Source organism: Cryptomeria japonica, chromosome 4 (genome assembly GCF_030272615.1).
Source record: "Cryptomeria japonica chromosome 4, Sugi_1.0, whole genome shotgun sequence".
Taxonomy (NCBI): Eukaryota; Viridiplantae; Streptophyta; class Pinopsida; order Cupressales; family Cupressaceae; genus Cryptomeria; species Cryptomeria japonica.
In genome coordinates, this window is record NC_081408.1 from 55,908,254 (window position 1) to 55,925,680 (window position 17,427).

Here is a 17,427-nt window from a genome sequence, read left to right on the forward strand (position 1 = left end):
AGTAGAACAATGTGGAGGATACTGCTGAACCGGTAGATGAAGAACAAGAAGAGACTTCTATATCGGAACCGGTTATACCCAAATATGTAAAGTTGAATCACTCTGCAGATTAGATAATTGGAGACAGGAATGCTAGAGTACAAACAAGAAGAAAGATCAGAGAAAGTGCTTGTCTGATTTCCACATTTGAACATAAGACAATGAGAGAAGCTCTCAAGGATGATGATTGGATAAAGGCTATGAATGAAGGGCTTGATCAAATAGAGAAGAGCAACACTTGGTCACTTGTCCCCAGACGAGCTGATAAAAATGTGATTGGTACTAAGTGGGTGTTTAGAAACAAACTGAATGAAGATGGTGAAGTGGTTAGGAACAAGGCTAGACTAGTGATATGCACAAGAAGAAGGTGAGGATTATGGAGAAACCTTTGCACCGGTTGCTAGACTTGAAGGAGTTAGAATGCTACTTGCATTTGCAGCATTCAAAGGATTCAAGGTATACCAAATGGATGATAAGTTTGTATTTTTGAACGGAATTCTAGAAGAAGTTTACATAGAACAACTAGATGGGTTTGCATTGACTGAAGACAAGGACATGGTGTGCAAAATGCATAAAGCTTTATATGGATTAAAGCAAGCTTCGAGGGCATGGTTTGAGAGACTCCATTCACACCTGATAAAGATTGGATTTCTGAGAACTAGTTAGGACAACAACATTTACTTGAAGACAAAAGGAGATAAGTTATTGATTGCAGAAGTATTTGTAGATGATATCATACTTGGAGGAGATGATGACATGAGTTTATCTTTTGCAGAAGAAATGAAAAAGGAATTTGAAACGTCTTTGATAGGTGAGATCAAATTTTTCATTGGTTTGTAGGTTCAGCGGATGAAAAGAGGCACCTTTATTTGTTAGTCCAAGTATGTGAAGGAGGTATTGAAAACCTTTGGAATGGAAGATTGTAAACCGGTTGGAACCTCTATGGTTATAGGTTGTAGATTATCAAAGGAAGATGATTTAGATCTAGTGGATGAATTTGAATATAGATCTATGATTGGAAAACTACGCTATGTTGTCATAGCAGACTAGATATTGCTCATGTAGTCAGTATAGTGGCAAGATTTCAGAAAAGTTATAAGGAGACTCATATGGTTGCAGTGAAGAGAATTTTCAGATATCTTAGAGGAACTATTGATCATGGATTATGGTATCTATACTAAGGTAACTTCTCTTTGAAGGTATTCACAGATGCTCATTGGGTAGGTAATGTAGATGACCGAAAGAAGAGCACAACCGGTGGACCATTCGTTTTAGGAGGAAGACTGGTATCCTGGACCAGTAAGAAACAAAGTTGTATTTCTCAGTCTACAATAGAAGCAGAGTATGTGGCTGCACCCATGAATTGTACTCAAGCAATATGGATGAGACATGTATTGGAAGGATTCAAGGAGACTATGACAGAACCGGTGATCATATATTGTGATAATACAAGTGCAATAAGTATTTCAAAGAACCCGATATTGCATGCTAGAACAAAACATATTGAATTGAAGTATCATTTTCTAAGAGAGAGAGAGTGTAGGAAAAGACAGTCCGGATGGAGCATGTGTCAAGTAAGGATGACCGGTAAAGTTATTGCTGGCATAACTTGTAAAGTTGATGGAGATTGTTGGCTAGATGATGATGATATAGTTGTAAGTTGTTTGATGACTTTATTTGTGTTGTCATTGATGGCAACCATGTTTGTTGAGTCGTCTAAGTCATCTAGACCTATCGGTAAAGCCTAACTGGTAGAGGAATGTGTTAGATAGCAAAACTGCTAAGTTGCAGTAAACCGGTAAACAGGAATAGAGTGATGATCAAGACACCGATACAGACGATTGGAAAGGAGTTAGATGTTGCGGTTTGGAACATATGTTTATGACATTGGCATGAGTCCGTGATTGCAACTGCATCAACAGATTCATAGTATTGAGTGAGTTATGATTAACTGTCATAAACTCTGTGAAGAAAAATGTATACCGGTAACAGATCTTTAACCGGTAATGATTTATGGTTTGGCGGTGAATCTTATCATGTTCATTACTTAGTGATGACGTGTCAGAAACCGTGTGTGATGATAAGATTGCATTTAAGTGCGTACAAGGATTGGATTTCTTGGAAAACAACAAAGTGCTTAGTAGAATGTGACAAGGGTTTGATTGCTTATCAAATTGATGTGCGGTGATGTGCTGTGATCATTCAACATTGGAAATTGTCTTGAAATTTGTTCGAATGATCTGTAATGATCGGAAATGTAAATTCATTGTATTTTGAATGTAGTTAGGGTTATGTAGCCGACCTAACTAAAAGTGTATTTAAGGGCTAGTTGGAGAAGAGATTGCATGTCGGTGATTTGAGAAGAAGAGTGTGCCGAACCGAATTGAAGTGTTTGCATGTGTGTAGCATAGTTGAGCTGAAAAGGATTTGTACTAGCAAGGAAGTGCTGTGATTAGATCATTTACCCTGTTGTTCCCTAATAGTTACAGTAGTCTGAAATCCCTTAACTGGGTAGATCCTAATGGGTCTTATTTGTAAATCCCTTCACCGAGTGGCTCATTGGCTTGAGTTTAAAATCCTCTAACAAGGTTACTCCTAACAGGGCTAAGGTGAAATCCCTTAACCACGTGACTCCTAACATGGTTTGCTCTTAACCGGGCATATTGTAAAGCTCCTAACCGGGTGCATTCCGAAAGAGTGTAAATATTTTGTGGGTGCTAATTCCCACCGTGGTTTTTCCCATTTGGGTTTCCACGTGAAAAACCTGTGTTCATATGGTGGTTGATTTGTTGATGTGTGCATTTGATATCATTAGTTTGTATGCATGTTGATGAACACTAGAATGAGTGGTTTGGTAAATCTGCTAACCGGATATGTTTGAGGAGTTACCGGCACTGTTTTTGAAGTATTGCTGAAATGTTTAACTACTAATTCACCCCCCTCCCCTCTCAGTAGTTACCGGATCCTCATAATAACAGGCAGCTGTAAGCAGCCACTACAAGACAAGGAGGATTTATTTTTTAACCACTGCTGATTTTTGTTACTGCCAAAGGGGAGAGGTGCTGAATAAGACAAAAACCCAGTCAGCAATAAAAACAAAAGTTTATAAGTTGCAGCCTTCAGTCCTAGCATAAGAAGCAAAAGGATATCAAAATGTGAAAATAAATTGTAGCAATTAAGGGAAGTCACTTCCAAAAGGGGTTAATTTATATTTTAAAATAGAAACTATAATCAAAGTCTAATTTTAACAAGATCAAGGGGCATATGAAGAGTTTTGACTATTAGAGAAAAAAGGTGTTTGAAGTGAGACCAATCAAAGAGAAGGGGCGTTATTGAATCCATTTTTTATCTAATTATTACTCCTTGTGGAGCATGGATTGTGGTTTAGCAAACTAAGGACAAAACTCCCTAATATCCATTGTTGAATTAGTGACTAAGCCTGTATGGTATTGATAGAAGTAGTGACTTTTCACACCAATGATTTCCCGTTTTGATTGGGATATTGATCACAAACACATTGAGATTGCAAATATGAAACTTAGTACACATTGTTTGAGGCTATCAATATTGCTTCATTTTGATTATATATTTGCACTTAAATTGTAAGTTAAAAACCCAAAAGGGTGGCTTACAAACTCTTTGATTAGTTGAAAACCTAAATGTATGGCTTAATGGAGACTTGTGAAGAAAACCCAAAAGGGCATCATTGAGCTGTGCATCTTTATACAAAGGGTCATGTATGCTCTCCTTTTAGGGAGCCTTTGAAGCAGCTCGCTCTCTTACCCCTATCTTATAGGGGTTGCAACATAATTCATATTTTGAGTTCTTTGAGTATGGTACATGGAGACTCATTGCAACATATTGCAAATTACAACATATTTCCACTTATCACTATAACATCTCAGTACCTAAACACTCAGATTATTCACTCCATTTTGGTTTTGATGAATATTCATGGAGTGAGACCATCATATGCCTTATTTTGATGTCGTTTTTCTGCTATAGGAGCAACTTTTTATGTGTCAACATATGTCTTCATTTGAGAGCATTGTGGATGACAAGTTCACATTTTGAGTTTGACAGAAAGTCAAGATGTTTAGTGCATGCTTTAGCACACTTTTGGACTACATATGGGTTCAATGCTATTGGGTTCTCCAATTTTCACTCCCAAAAGTGACGGAGATAGAAGTTAAACAGTCTTCCTTTGCAAAATTCATCATTTAAAAGTATGCCAAGTTTTCAATCAGCACAGAAAATGGTGGTGAAATATTTCATACCAAACGGAATGCGGTATTCTTTAAAAATGTGATATAACATCATGGACAGATGACTCAACTTGAGAAAACAAACTCAAGATTTTACCAAATCAATATAAAATTCTTAGACTGTAGAAGAGAACAAGCTATCTCTCAGGTGAAACCTTTTGTAGAAGTTTGGAGCTTTGTATCAAGCAAATGAGGTGCCATAAACAAGTTGCCTTGATGGGCGACACAAATAGTGGTTTTACCACCATTCTTGCAGATTAAGGGGGGGACAGTATACATAATCCTAGAAGTAGTAGAATAATACTTTATATTTAGTATTTTCTAGATACTCTAGAAGCTGAACATTCATTGAGAAGACAAACAGTCAGTTCCATATTGTTAAATATGTACATTTTATCACATTTTGATCAATGAATGAATGGTAAGCTTTTCATTGAATATTTGTCTGGTTGTCTAATTCTGGCCCATTTCATTGGTCAATCTATTCTGCATTTCATTCCAGGGCTTGACAAACTTGCTATCCTTTTCAATCCCATTGACATACTGGTGGACATTAATATAATTTTTTTCTCATTCATTTTCTTTTTTATTTGAAGCTCTACACATTCTGCTTCTTATTGCAGTTAACATGATCTTTCGTATAACTGGAACTACAAACTGAGAAGCTTATTGAGATTACACTATTAAATTCTTCGCACATCTGTCCACAACTTGGCATCTCAAAGAATATATTCTTCAATGTGGTGTTAAATCTGCATTTTAAATCATGCATTTGTGAAAATAAAGAAGAGTTCTTTTTTGGATTTTTACAGATGCTATACACTAATATTTTTTTTATATATGCCATTCTTGAGCTGCAGCAGTAGAGAGCCTTGCCCAGAAATCTACTTTTTTTTGGTTAGAGAGCTAAAGTTTATTGTTTTATAGTCTTGGTATTCATTGTTAGTTTCACAATATAAGTTGAACAAGTATATTTGTTTGCATGGAGGAGACAAGTACCTAAAACATGCACATACATGCTCATATGTACACTAAACACACAGAGGAAAAAATAGTTGTGCTTCTTTATTTTATTTTTCAGGAAGAGGGTAGATTGTGGACGTGCATGATTCCATAAAAGCAATTAATCCTTGCAGGTTTAGTGGCAATGTAACATTTTCACTTTGCATTTCAGCCATTGTTTGTATCTGTCTAACTAGGTTTAACCTAGATTAATTTTTGAAATAAATTTGTTTTATGATTTTCTTTTCATTTTGTATTCTCATTTCTGGCAAACAAGATTGAAGAGAGAGACATAATATGATTCTTTTTAATTGCTATTATGCATTTTTCAGCCCTTCTTATAGTGTAAACAGAATAGCATATGAGATGGTATTGCTTAGAAGTTATTTCTCTTAATTAGAATTTTCTCAATCATATGTTTATAATTTTGCAGGGGAGTACAACATCACAAGTTTTGAGGCCTAATGTGGTATCCCAGTGTTGTCAAGTGGCTTTCAAATGTCCATCTCGTACTCTGAAGACAGCAAGATACTCCTCTCAAGATATAGAATTAAAAAATTTCTATTCAGGACTTTCACCATTTAGATCAGTTTGTATTGGTACTTCAAAACGGAGTTGGAAAACACGGTCAATTTCAGCTATGGCACAGGTAAGTCCATCTGTAAATTGAATATAGATTAAATCTTTAGATGAGAATTGTTTTGATGTTGATTGCTATATCAGTATCTAGTGTACCCTAAATAACTACAGATGCTCAGTTTTTTTTTTTTGGGCTAAGTGTAACCATAAAATACACACATAAGATTCACAAAAACTGGCTTAAAGAGGTGAAATTCTTTTGTAAAACATGAGAAACCAAAATATCATAAGCAATGCTTATCTTCTGCATGCTCTCTATTTGTCATCCTGATGATGGATGACGGAGTGTGATTTGAAACCTTGATGAAATAAACTCATACACAATCTAATCTGGAAACACTGAATATTAATGCTTATCTTCTTTACATACCCAGCCAAAAATCCACCCACTATAATGTTTAATAGCGAAAGATTAGATCAGAGAAAGTAAAACTAAGCTTTATGCACCTGTTTGTGCATGAAACTGAGCATGTCCAGGGTATCTTCTGGAGCAAACTATATAACCTCATCTCTTAACCTTGATTTATGTGTGGGAAGGCTTGATCTCTGTCATCATCCCCATCTCTATTTTGAGTGGTATATTAACCCTATTGGGTGGCAGTATTGTAGACATTGTGATGGTTTCACGTGAAAAGAACAAACAACTAGTTTGCCAATATGCTTGGAATTTTGTGACTTTTATTTTTGCAGAGTTTATCTTAGCCTTGTCTTTGCTATTTGCTTCAATCCAGAGTTAACCTCATCAGCTCCAACATTAAATAAACGCAGCATGATGCACAAGTATAAAACCTTGTTTGTAAATAAAATATGTTTTGCACAACAAATGTTGGAGCTGATGAGTTTAAATTTACATTGAAGCAAAATAGCAAAGATTAGGCTAAGACAAATCTCTCAAAATTCACTTTCCAGTGGCACAAATCAAGATCTCTGTAATGGTCCTTTGATTGTAAAGTTCTCTTCGTTGCTAATATTACTGCTTGATAGCATATTTGATGAACCTTTTCTCTGAATTTGCACAAAATGTTATCCACTGATAAGAAACTATAAATACCAAAATGGAGGATTAATACACATGATGCACCACAAAATGGTAAAAAATGCATTGGTAGCAAATTACCTGGAAGATAGGTAAAACCTCATACCATTTTCCTTACTGAAGGACCATCTTGAAGCGGCCTTGGATGGATGAATACAATCAAAACATCTTTCATCTCTGTTAGATCAGATATGGGATATATATGGTTTCATGGGTTATCTCCCTTTGCAGTTTTTATGCCAAAGACTTCTCCCCAGGTCTTACATAACAAAAACCCACTAGATCGATTACATGTCACAATAACAGGAACACTAGGGTTGTAGGACAGTTATAAATTGAGATTTATTGAGAGAGACCAACCCAAGAATATCTTTGTATGAAATGCACTCAATGATGTTTTGTTGTGATGTTTTCACACATCGCCCCATTGCAAATGGGGACCCTTGCTTTTTTGCTTTTTTTTAGGGTTTGTTCTTTAGGTTTTTTTAGGGTTTTGTCGATTAGCCTTTGCATTTTGAATGTCGCCCAGGGGATCAATAGGGTAGCAAGTCCGGCTTGAGTGAGGTCTTGATCCTGAAATTTGGCTAAGTCTGGAATGTCCTGATCCTGAAATTTGACTAAGTCTGGAAACTGAAAAACCTCCAAAAACTAGATTTTGCAATATGACTCCTGGAGGTCTGAAACCACTCTCAAACATCCTGAAAGTATATATGGAATATAACTTAAAGTATAAGTGACATTATACTTAAATGTTATATTCCATAAAAATTATCCTGATAGAGAGTTCGAAAAGTCAAATTTCGCTCCTGTCCTTCACTGAGGATCCAGAGCGAATTTCGCTCCTGTCCTTCACTGAGGATCCAGAGCGAATTTCGCTCCTGTCCCTCTCAGGAGGACCAAGGCGAAGCGCTCCTGTCCCTCACCAAGGGACCAGAGCGAAAATGCTTAGTGGAGTCATTCCTGACCTTGTTTGGACGAATTGAGACATCAAAAGCATGGTGAAGGACGAAATGAGCATGATAGAGCATCCAGACTTGATCAAAAACAATGAAATGATGAAGTTTTTGCCTAGAGGGTCAAATTCGCTCTTGTCCCTCACTGAAGGACCAGAGCGAAATTCTTCATAAGGTACGATCTGGGCAAAGATCAAGCAAGTTTTATGTTTGAAGGCAAGAAAGGAGATGAATTGAACCCGTTGAAGACAAATTGAAGATTATCAAACGTCAACAAGGGACCCAAATGCCTAAGTTCGCTCTTGTCCCTCAGGCAGGGACCAGAGCGATTTTTGTCTTAGACAAATTTCTTGCCAAGTGACAATGAATTCCAAGGCATGGATGAATGAAAGGGGACAGTACGAGACCGTTGAAGATAAATTTGGAAGTTGGCGAAGTGTGATGGAGACTACAAGTACAAATTCACTCCTGTCCCTCTCCAAGGGACCAGGGCGATATGATAAGTATGTTGCCGTTCCTTCAAGTTCAAGACCACTCCAAGACGAAGTACAAGGTGGTGAAGACATTTTAGGGCGTCCTAATCAAGCACAAAGCATCAAAGATCGTCAACATTGAAGGATTTGCACTAAAATATCCTAGTTCGCTCCTGTCCCTCAGGAAGGGACCAGAGCGAAGTTTTTATAAAATTCTAAATTTTGAAAGTTTATCACGCATCAAGTGATTAAGGAGGATCAAGGGACTACGTTTTACCCAATGAAGACAATGGTAAGTTGAAGAAGGCAAAGACAAGTCCAAAACCTTGAAGTTCGCTCCTGTCCCTCAGGAAGGGACCAGAGCGATGTTTATTATATTGGCCAAATCTCTCAAAAATCACGTGAGGTCAAGGTTTTACAAGGTGGTAAGAAGTCCAGGGCATGATTAGAAGGTGATATACAAAGACTTTAAACGTTAAATGATCATCAAATTGAACACAGAGGCTATATCGCTCCTGTCCCTCTCCAAGGGACCAGGGCGATTTGCTTAGGATTCTTCATTTTCCTTCAAATTCATGCCAAGTCAAGGTTTTTCGGGATCACACAAGGTATAAGGTGTCATTTGAAGATGATTTACAAAGGTTCCAAATGTCGAAATGTTATCAATTGAGCTAAAAGACTTATATCGCTCCTGTCCTTTGGACAAGGACCAAAGCGATTTTTATTAAAAGACTCATGTTTCGTCAAAATCATGTCAAGGCAAGTTCACGCAAGATCAAGGACGTCCTTTAAGAGGCAATGAACGAGGAACCAAGATTGAAAGATGGCAAATTTAGACCAAGACATAGGGATCGCTCCTGTCCCTCTCCAAGGGACCAGGGCGATATTCCTCTTAGCATCAAGTATGCCTTGTAAAAATCAAGTGGAACAAGCGTGGAGTAAAGAAACAATGTTATTTTTCGCCTATGATAAAGATTGGAGGTCGAAGAATGCAAGATCAAGGAGAAAGCATGAAGATCACTCCTGTCCCTCTCCAAGGGACCAGGGCGATATTACATCTAAAGGCACTCGTTCACACATGCAAGACACTCAAGTTCGAAATCCCTAGCGAAAATGGCGAATTCACATGGAGATGAAGACTTCGAACGTTGAAATTGCAAGAATCAAGACCAAGGTGATAGATCGCTCCTGTCCCTCAGTCAGGGACCAGGGCGATGAGGTATGTATTTCCCATCTTCAAAATTTTGACGCTCAAACAAATATTTTTAAAGTTATTTTAAATGCTAAAATTCGATATGCTTTGAAATTCAATTAAATGGCATTTAAATATTGCGCTTGGTATTAATTAATTGTTTTTGCCTTGTGAAAAAATCGAATTTGTTAACAAAGGCATTTAATTAATTATTTATTAATTAATTAAAAAATTAAATGGAGCGCTTGGATTGTGAAGTCGGCTTTCTTATTTATTAAAAAATCGTTTATAATTGCTTTATTTTTACAAAAGTCGGCCTAAATAATGATGAGAGGTAAGCACTTATAAAGGAGGGTGGTGAAGATCATTATTTTCACATTGTCATTTTATCATCTCAAGTGCGATTTAAGGAAGACAAAGAGGTGCGAATTATATTCAAAAGGGGTGCGAACTTGAAAATTCTATTGGTGCGAACTTGTCAAAGGCTTGAAGATCATGTCAAAAACTTTAAAGGTGGCGAAATTGCTATTTTGAAGGGAGATCACGTTGAAGGCCATCTAATTTCAATTTTGCCTAGGCGATTTTATCCATTTGTTTTACATTCTAGAGTTAAGCTCTCAAGTAAGGTATGGCAAGATCTCTTGTTTTAATTTCGAATTTTGATCGTCATTGCCTTAATTTTGAATTTTGAAAATTTGTTTTCTCTTAGCTCAATCATTTTTAGGAAATGATTAATAAAGGACTTATCATTAAGTTTCCTAAAAATTGCTCTCTAATTTATGTTATGTATTGCTAAATCATATTACTAATTTTGAAATGTTGTGTAGGCATCAAATGAAGATCTCATCAAGAAAAATCAAGCCGGATCAAGGACGGTCTTCGCCAGGACGATCAAGCTAGGACATGGGCGACCTCTTTCAATCCAGTGTTCCAAGGCGAGGTACATCATCTTCCTGCACATCAAGGACACAAGGAGTTAGAACAAGGGCTCGTTGAAGAAGTAAATAGTTCCAGATGAATTAATTAAAGCAAGCTTCTCAACAACATCAAGTTGAATATCTACCAAGTTACAAGTGTCAAATGAGGTGGCGTCCTAGTCATCATTTCTCCAATCAATGAGGTCCACCTCAGCATGTCCAGATTCAATGTACTTAACTCATGGAAGGTGGCACAAACTCCGATGTACCTACCTCGGCTATCCATTGGTCGATTTTTCTAGAGAGGACATGTGTCCAAGCAATACAATTTTATCATTGGTCAAGCATTAAATGTTATGTAATGGTTGTAACAAACCCTAATTAGGGTTTTCATTGTTGAATCTTGGCCATTGATCTTGAATTGATCTAAGCCATCAAATTGTATTGTGGGCACTATATAAGCCCAGACATTTCATTTGTAAAGGAGAATTTAGAGAGAAAGTATAGAAATAGTTGAAAGCAGTTAGTAGATAGATAGTAGTTAGAAATTGATAGAATAGCAATTAGAGTAGAATAGGAGGACAAGGCAAGAAATTGTTGCCATTGATTGTAAACAAACTCCATTTTCATTGAAGTAATGGTGAAATATGTCGTTTTCTTGCAATTTGCATGGTTTCTTGTTGAGTCTTCAATCCTAGATGGTAAATGATTAGATGAATGGAGGAAATGTGATTGATTGATGGTGGAATTCGTATATCCATACTACTAGCAGTTTGTTGATTGCAGACTTGCCTTGCGTAGTCAACTGGAATCGCTCAGCTTAAGCTCAAATTTCAATTTGTCGCTTCTTCATTGATATGCATCAACTTGATGGTGTCTATGCCTGCGGTGATGATTTGAACATCATAAAGCTTCCCATAGAAGATCGCACTAGCCTTGTGTAGATGTTCCATTGATGTCAAAACAAGACCTAGTTAGAGTTTCATCAAAAATCAAATCATTGCTCCTACATTCTTAGTATTAGGATTAGATCCTCTCTTCACCCCCATCCTTTTCCCATTTTTTTAATCTAAGTTAGTAAGAGCCTGTGTCTAGCAAAGCAGATCGGAAATTCAATGTAAGTCCCTTTGTGATTCCAGCAAATCACATCATACCACTGGAGCTTATCCACATGTAGAGACCCTACCAAAAGGAACCTTGAAGTCATCCTAACTGATCCTTCATGCGAATCTTCAGCAGTTAGCGACTTTATTCAAGAGAGGATAAGATGCCCTTAGGTATTTTATTCTGTGTATGATGGTGTACAAAATACACGTCAACATTTTTCTAGATAAATTAATAGATAAAACAAAATTAAAATATATGCTTATGAATTATCAAAAAGTTGTACTTGATATGCTGTAATCATCATTTACATCAAACTTAGGGAGTATGTAATGCCCCTTTTTATAGTCTTTCCAGTAACTTTTGGGTACTCCAACTTTCTTGGAGAGTACCATTGGGTTAGAATTCCGACAGTGGCAGTGAGTTCTGGAGGTCAAAGCAAGTTTCATGGGACTTTTCGAATTCCGTACATACACTCTGGCAGCATTCCACACTTTGGAGTGGTTTTGCTCTTTTTGGAAAGCACCAATTTTCACGAGGGTTGCTTTCTTGAGAGCTTAAGAATATTCTAATTCATATTTGGTCCCATTCTAATATTTTTCGTAACTTTGGCTAGATGTGTGGAAAAATAATTAAATGTGAAGTTGTAGAAAACACAAAAATTGAAAAACAACTTATGCAATTATTTAATTGGAGTATAAAGTCACTTTATGAGGGCCTAAAGGAATATTTTTTTGATAAAAGGTGAATTTTAAATATAACTTCTAGAAAGTTCCATTGGAGTTTAAAAAAAGTGGATGAAGGAGCTCATTTGGATATTTTTTGGTGATTTCATATTTTCTCATTGTGAGGTTTGGACTCTGTGTTCATTCAAAGCCCTAGGACATTTACCTTAAGGGTAATTTGGCTTCGGAGATGAAAGATTTCTTGCTATTCAAATTGGAGGTGGATTCATACAGGATTCACTGTTGCATTTAACAGAGGAACAGAGATATTGTGCTAGGTTGCTAGTTGCAGGCTCCAAGAATTTCAGGCATAAAATTTATTGGGATGTGCCAACAAATAATAAATCTGTCAGTGTTGTGTGTGAAGTGGAAGGTAAAACCAAATATTATAGTGCTGTGTGCCTGTGGAAGAGTATCATAAAATCAGGTTTTATATTAGCTGGGATTTCAACCCAACTGTACCATTTCATAGCCCACCCAAGGGGCCGTACACCTCACAAAACAGCAAAGGGGGTTGATTTAATGCTTGAAGGCTTTTCAATCCTCCTTAGTGTAACATCTACTAATCTCGCTGTACCTTCCAAAAAGGGAGTTTCAGCATTAAGGAAGCTGCCATAACATTTTATGAGGAACCGTACCTTATTGAAGAGTCCGTACAGCTAGTATGGGATGCAAAAAGAACACTGATTGGGATGTTTGCCAACTCTGCAATTGAGGTCAGCAAATTAGTCTTTGAATATTGGCATTTTGTTTATGTCGTTACTTCTGTATTTATCATTTATAACAGCAATACACAAAATAATTCTGAAAGCAAATTGTTTGACTAAAAGTCCGAATGAAAAAGTTGCAAGTTTGATTAAGAAAATTTGGAAGCCCGATATTGCATATCTAAGTTGTTTTGTTTTGAAAATTTGGATGAAATTGACATTTGGACCATTGAGGTTATGTCATTGTAGCTTGTGAAGTATTGCCAAGAAGCCTGATAAAAGAGTTTGTGATTAAATTAATGTAGCAGGGATGTTTTTGGAGTTTTTGAGATGGTATGGGACATTTTGGAATCTTGTTTTGTGGATGAGGCAATTTTTGGGCTTGATTTGCTCATTTGAGGTATCATAGGGCTGAAATAAATGTGACAGGATTGAAAATTATATTTGATTGAATATTTGGCTAGCCCTTGAAAAATAGTACAATTTTAGCCCTTGAAAAACAGTGCAATTTTCTTTTTAAAAATAACTCTTAATTTTTTGTTCAAATGCAGAAGTTATGACCTCCAAAAGATGCAAGCAAAAATGGTTGAACTTGGGATTTGCTTGAGTGAATTTGCAACTGATGAAAGGGGCAAATGACACATTTGAGGGGTCAACTAACAGGTGAACGGGGCAAAATGGTCTTGTATGTAGACTAAGAGTTGGTAAATGAATTATCAAGCATTTTCTTTGGCTTTTTTGGACATTATTCTTCTATCTTTTGGCTTTGGAATCATGGAGAAGTTGCTATGAACCTTCTAGATGCTTGTGGAGTGGTGTGTAGAGCCATTGTGGAAAACATGCATCATTTTTCAAGTTTGTTTGCAATAGGGGAGTGTAAAATTGAGTGTTGTTAAGCTCTTCAAAGGTGTTGGAGCTTTTTGAAGTCAAGTTGGTGTTTGTAAATTCATTGTGTTTTTTTAGTGTGGTGGAATGGAAAGTAGTTTTTTTCTTATATTGGAGTTTTTGACTTGGATTGGGTTTTCTCAAGGGCATATGTGTGTTTCTAGATTTTCTGCTTGTTCGTATATTTGATTTATGGATTTGTGAGTGTTTAAAGCTCCATCCTGCATTTCTCTTCATATCTTTTGATATTTGTAAGTGTTAATGCATGATAGCCTCGGTAAGATAAATGATTGAATGAGAGATAAATGAAGTCTCTCATTCAAACATTTATTATTGTGAGGGGGCACGATCAAGTGATGTCTTGATCGGCCATGTCCAAAAGACATGGCCGGTCAAGGCATCGCTTGACCGTACCCAGCCCACTACATATACCAAATGAAATGTGTGAGAATGGACATTGAAATAAAAATGCTCCTCTCCTGCAACATAAAAGAAGACAATCAGATTTATGCAACAATTCAGTGATAGATAATACATAGAACAAGATAAATTTTAATTCTGATCCACAAAATTAACATGGTATCAGAGCCAAGTTTCTTTCTATAAAGCCTAACCGCTTGAAGGAAGATCCGATTAAGATCAGATTGATATCTCCTTGAAAGTCTCGAATATGGCCACATTGCAAGAACTTGTCCTCTCAAACTTAAACTACAAGCGTCCCTTGCTGAAGTCAGAAATTTAGACGTATGTTCAGAAAAATATGTTCTCTAGAAGAAACTCAAGATACCTTGTGATTGAGAGGGAGCTTACTAATCAAGATTGAGCACTTGTGAGGTAAAAATTGTAAATATTGATTATTATTATTAATACTAATAATTATTTTATGGGCCTTGTGTAAATCATAAGGAAGTGATGACTTCCAAATGATTTCCACTTGTATTTTTGAGGTTATTGGAAGGTGACGATCTTACAATAACTCAAGATTGTGGATAGAATCGCCGACTGAGGCAATCCACGTAAGAGCTTGTGGATAGAATCGTTGACTGAGGCAATCCATGTAAGAGCTTGTGGATAGAATCGCCAACTGAGGCAATCCACACAAGAGCTCATGGATAGAATCGCCGATTGAGGCAATCCACGTGAGAGCTCATGGATAGAATTGCCGACTGAGGCAATCCACGTAAGAGCTTGTGGATAGAATCGCCGACTGAGGCAATCCACACAAGAGCTTATGGATAGAATCGCCGACAGAGGCAATCCACTCAAGAGTTTGTTAATAGAATCGCCAATAGAGGCAATTCACATCTTAAAACTATGGTCCCAAGATAAGCATCATACGATTTATGAATATTGCTTCCAATACCTTTTACATTTATCTTACCCAGCTAAGAGGGAGTGTTAATGCATGATAGCCTCGGTAAGATAAATGATTGAATGAGAGATAAATGAATTCTCTCATTCAAACATTTATTATCGTGAGGGGGCACGATCAAGGCATTGCTTGACTGTACCCAGCCCACTACATATACCAAATGAAATGTGTGAGAATGGACATTGAAATAAAAATGCTCCTCCTCTCTTGCAACATAAAAGAAGACAATCAGATTTATTATTTATACAACAATTCAGTGATAGATAATACATAGAACAAGATAAATTTTAATTCTGATCCACAAAATTAACAGTAAGCCATTGTAGATGGTAAGAGTAGTTGTCAAGGTGTGTAAAGAGATGTTGCATTCTAAGAATCTGTTGTTGATGAATTTGTGTCTCCTCCCAATTTATGGTTTATATTGGTATTAGAGTGGTTTATCCTTTGGGATATTTTATCATTAGCTTATTTGTAGGTGTATGCCATCCGCAAGATCAAGTGAAAATTGAATTTTATTGCCATTTGAGCCCAAAATTGAGTCAAGAGAGTGGTTGAGAAAAGTAAGAACAGTGTGTATGGCAAAAGAAGATGGACAAGCAAGATTTGGAAGGTTGGAAGATGTGGCGAGGAAATCTAGTGTTGAAGAGAAGATTGATAGGCTGGAAAGTATGATGTTTGCCTTGATAGCAAGATTGGATGGTAGCAAAGTGAACCAAGATGAAGGTGAAATTGAGAGAGCGGGTGTTGAGCAAGAATACACTCCGAAGTCTGATAAATTTTTCAAAGTTGAGGCCAAAATAGACATCCAATTATATGATGGATAATTAAGTGAAGCGAAGTTAGACCAATGCACAAAGAAATTAGACCAACGCACAAAGAAACTAGATCAATGCATGTCCCAAATTGAGTGTATTTTAGTTTACTTTGTCTTTCTCTAGAATAATAGATACTCTTTTTTTTTGTCAGACTGAATTGGCTCTCATGTTGTATGAGTCATATTAGTTCTTTGGAAATTTGGAAAGTGGCACCACTCTCCAAGTAGAATGGTTTCAAGAGTTGTTGTGGAAACAATTTTATCTCATTTGCCATGAAGATGAATGGATTTGAAGCAAGAAAAAGGGCAGTGTTTAAGCTTACGTTAGTGAATTCAAAACAATAGTAGTTTAGTTTGAGAAAGACATCATGGAGTGTGAGGTGCTAATCAAGTATGTGGAATTCAGTCAGACAAGAAGAGAGTTCCATCCACTTGCAACAAAGCTAATGAGTAGTAAGTAGCATGGGAGCAAGAAAAAGATAGAGAGCATAGGTAATAAGAGTTGTACCCTCGTGGAATTTGCATCGTGAATTAGCATTCTCGTGGAACTTGTGAGGAGATAGAATGTGATGTAGATGTGGATGATCATATTTCTTGAGCCATGGAATGTCCCCTTTTATGTGACCTTGGAATATAATTAAATCATTAAATTTAAGTTGTCGAAAATAAGTAAATTTTGTGATGACTAGTTTTAAATATTTAGTAAGGTCATAAAAGTATTTAATTTAATTATTTAATATTATCCCTCAAAAGTAAATCATAAGGGTAATATTATTTAATTAATTTAATAAAGCTATGAAGTGACTTTAATGGTTAATTAAGTGAGATTTTAATAAAGTCACTTTATTATTATTTCCCCAAGTTCAAAATTATATAAAAAGAGAGGGAAAATCAAAAGGTAAACAAGAGGGAAAACCATAAGGCATCTCCAATGGTCATAAAAGAGCAGCTTGGGCTTCATTGGAGACATGCTTGGTTTTGTTATTTCCTCTTGGAGAGTTTGAGAACTTCTAGCTTTCAGATGGCAAGCCCTACGATAAAACCCTTGGGTTTTGGTGGGTTAGACAGAAACCCAATTCCATCATAGAGTGGATTCATTTAGGATTTACAGTTTGCTTCATTATCCAGTTCCGTGGAGACAAATTTGCAAAGTAAGAGGTTAGTTGATATTTTGGATATCTTTGTAATAACTTTATTGAATTCCATTATGGAGTGGTTTTATAATGATTGAACATGGCTTAATTCTTTATGAGTTTATTTGGAGTTCATAAATCTGGGCAATTACTATGAAGGGTATATTTGAA

At 36.4% G+C, this 17,427-nt stretch overlaps 1 protein-coding gene across 1 annotated transcript in view; it reads left to right on the plus strand.

Moving 5' to 3' along the window:
* LOC131039002 (uncharacterized) overlaps positions 1–17,427 on the plus strand; it is a 118,413-nt gene that overhangs the window by 31,385 nt on the left and 69,601 nt on the right. Inside the window, exon 2 of the mRNA XM_057971635.2 lies at positions 5,740–5,955. Coding sequence (XP_057827618.2) covers positions 5,740–5,955 — 216 coding nt within the window. The remainder of the gene's footprint in view (positions 1–5,739; positions 5,956–17,427) is intronic.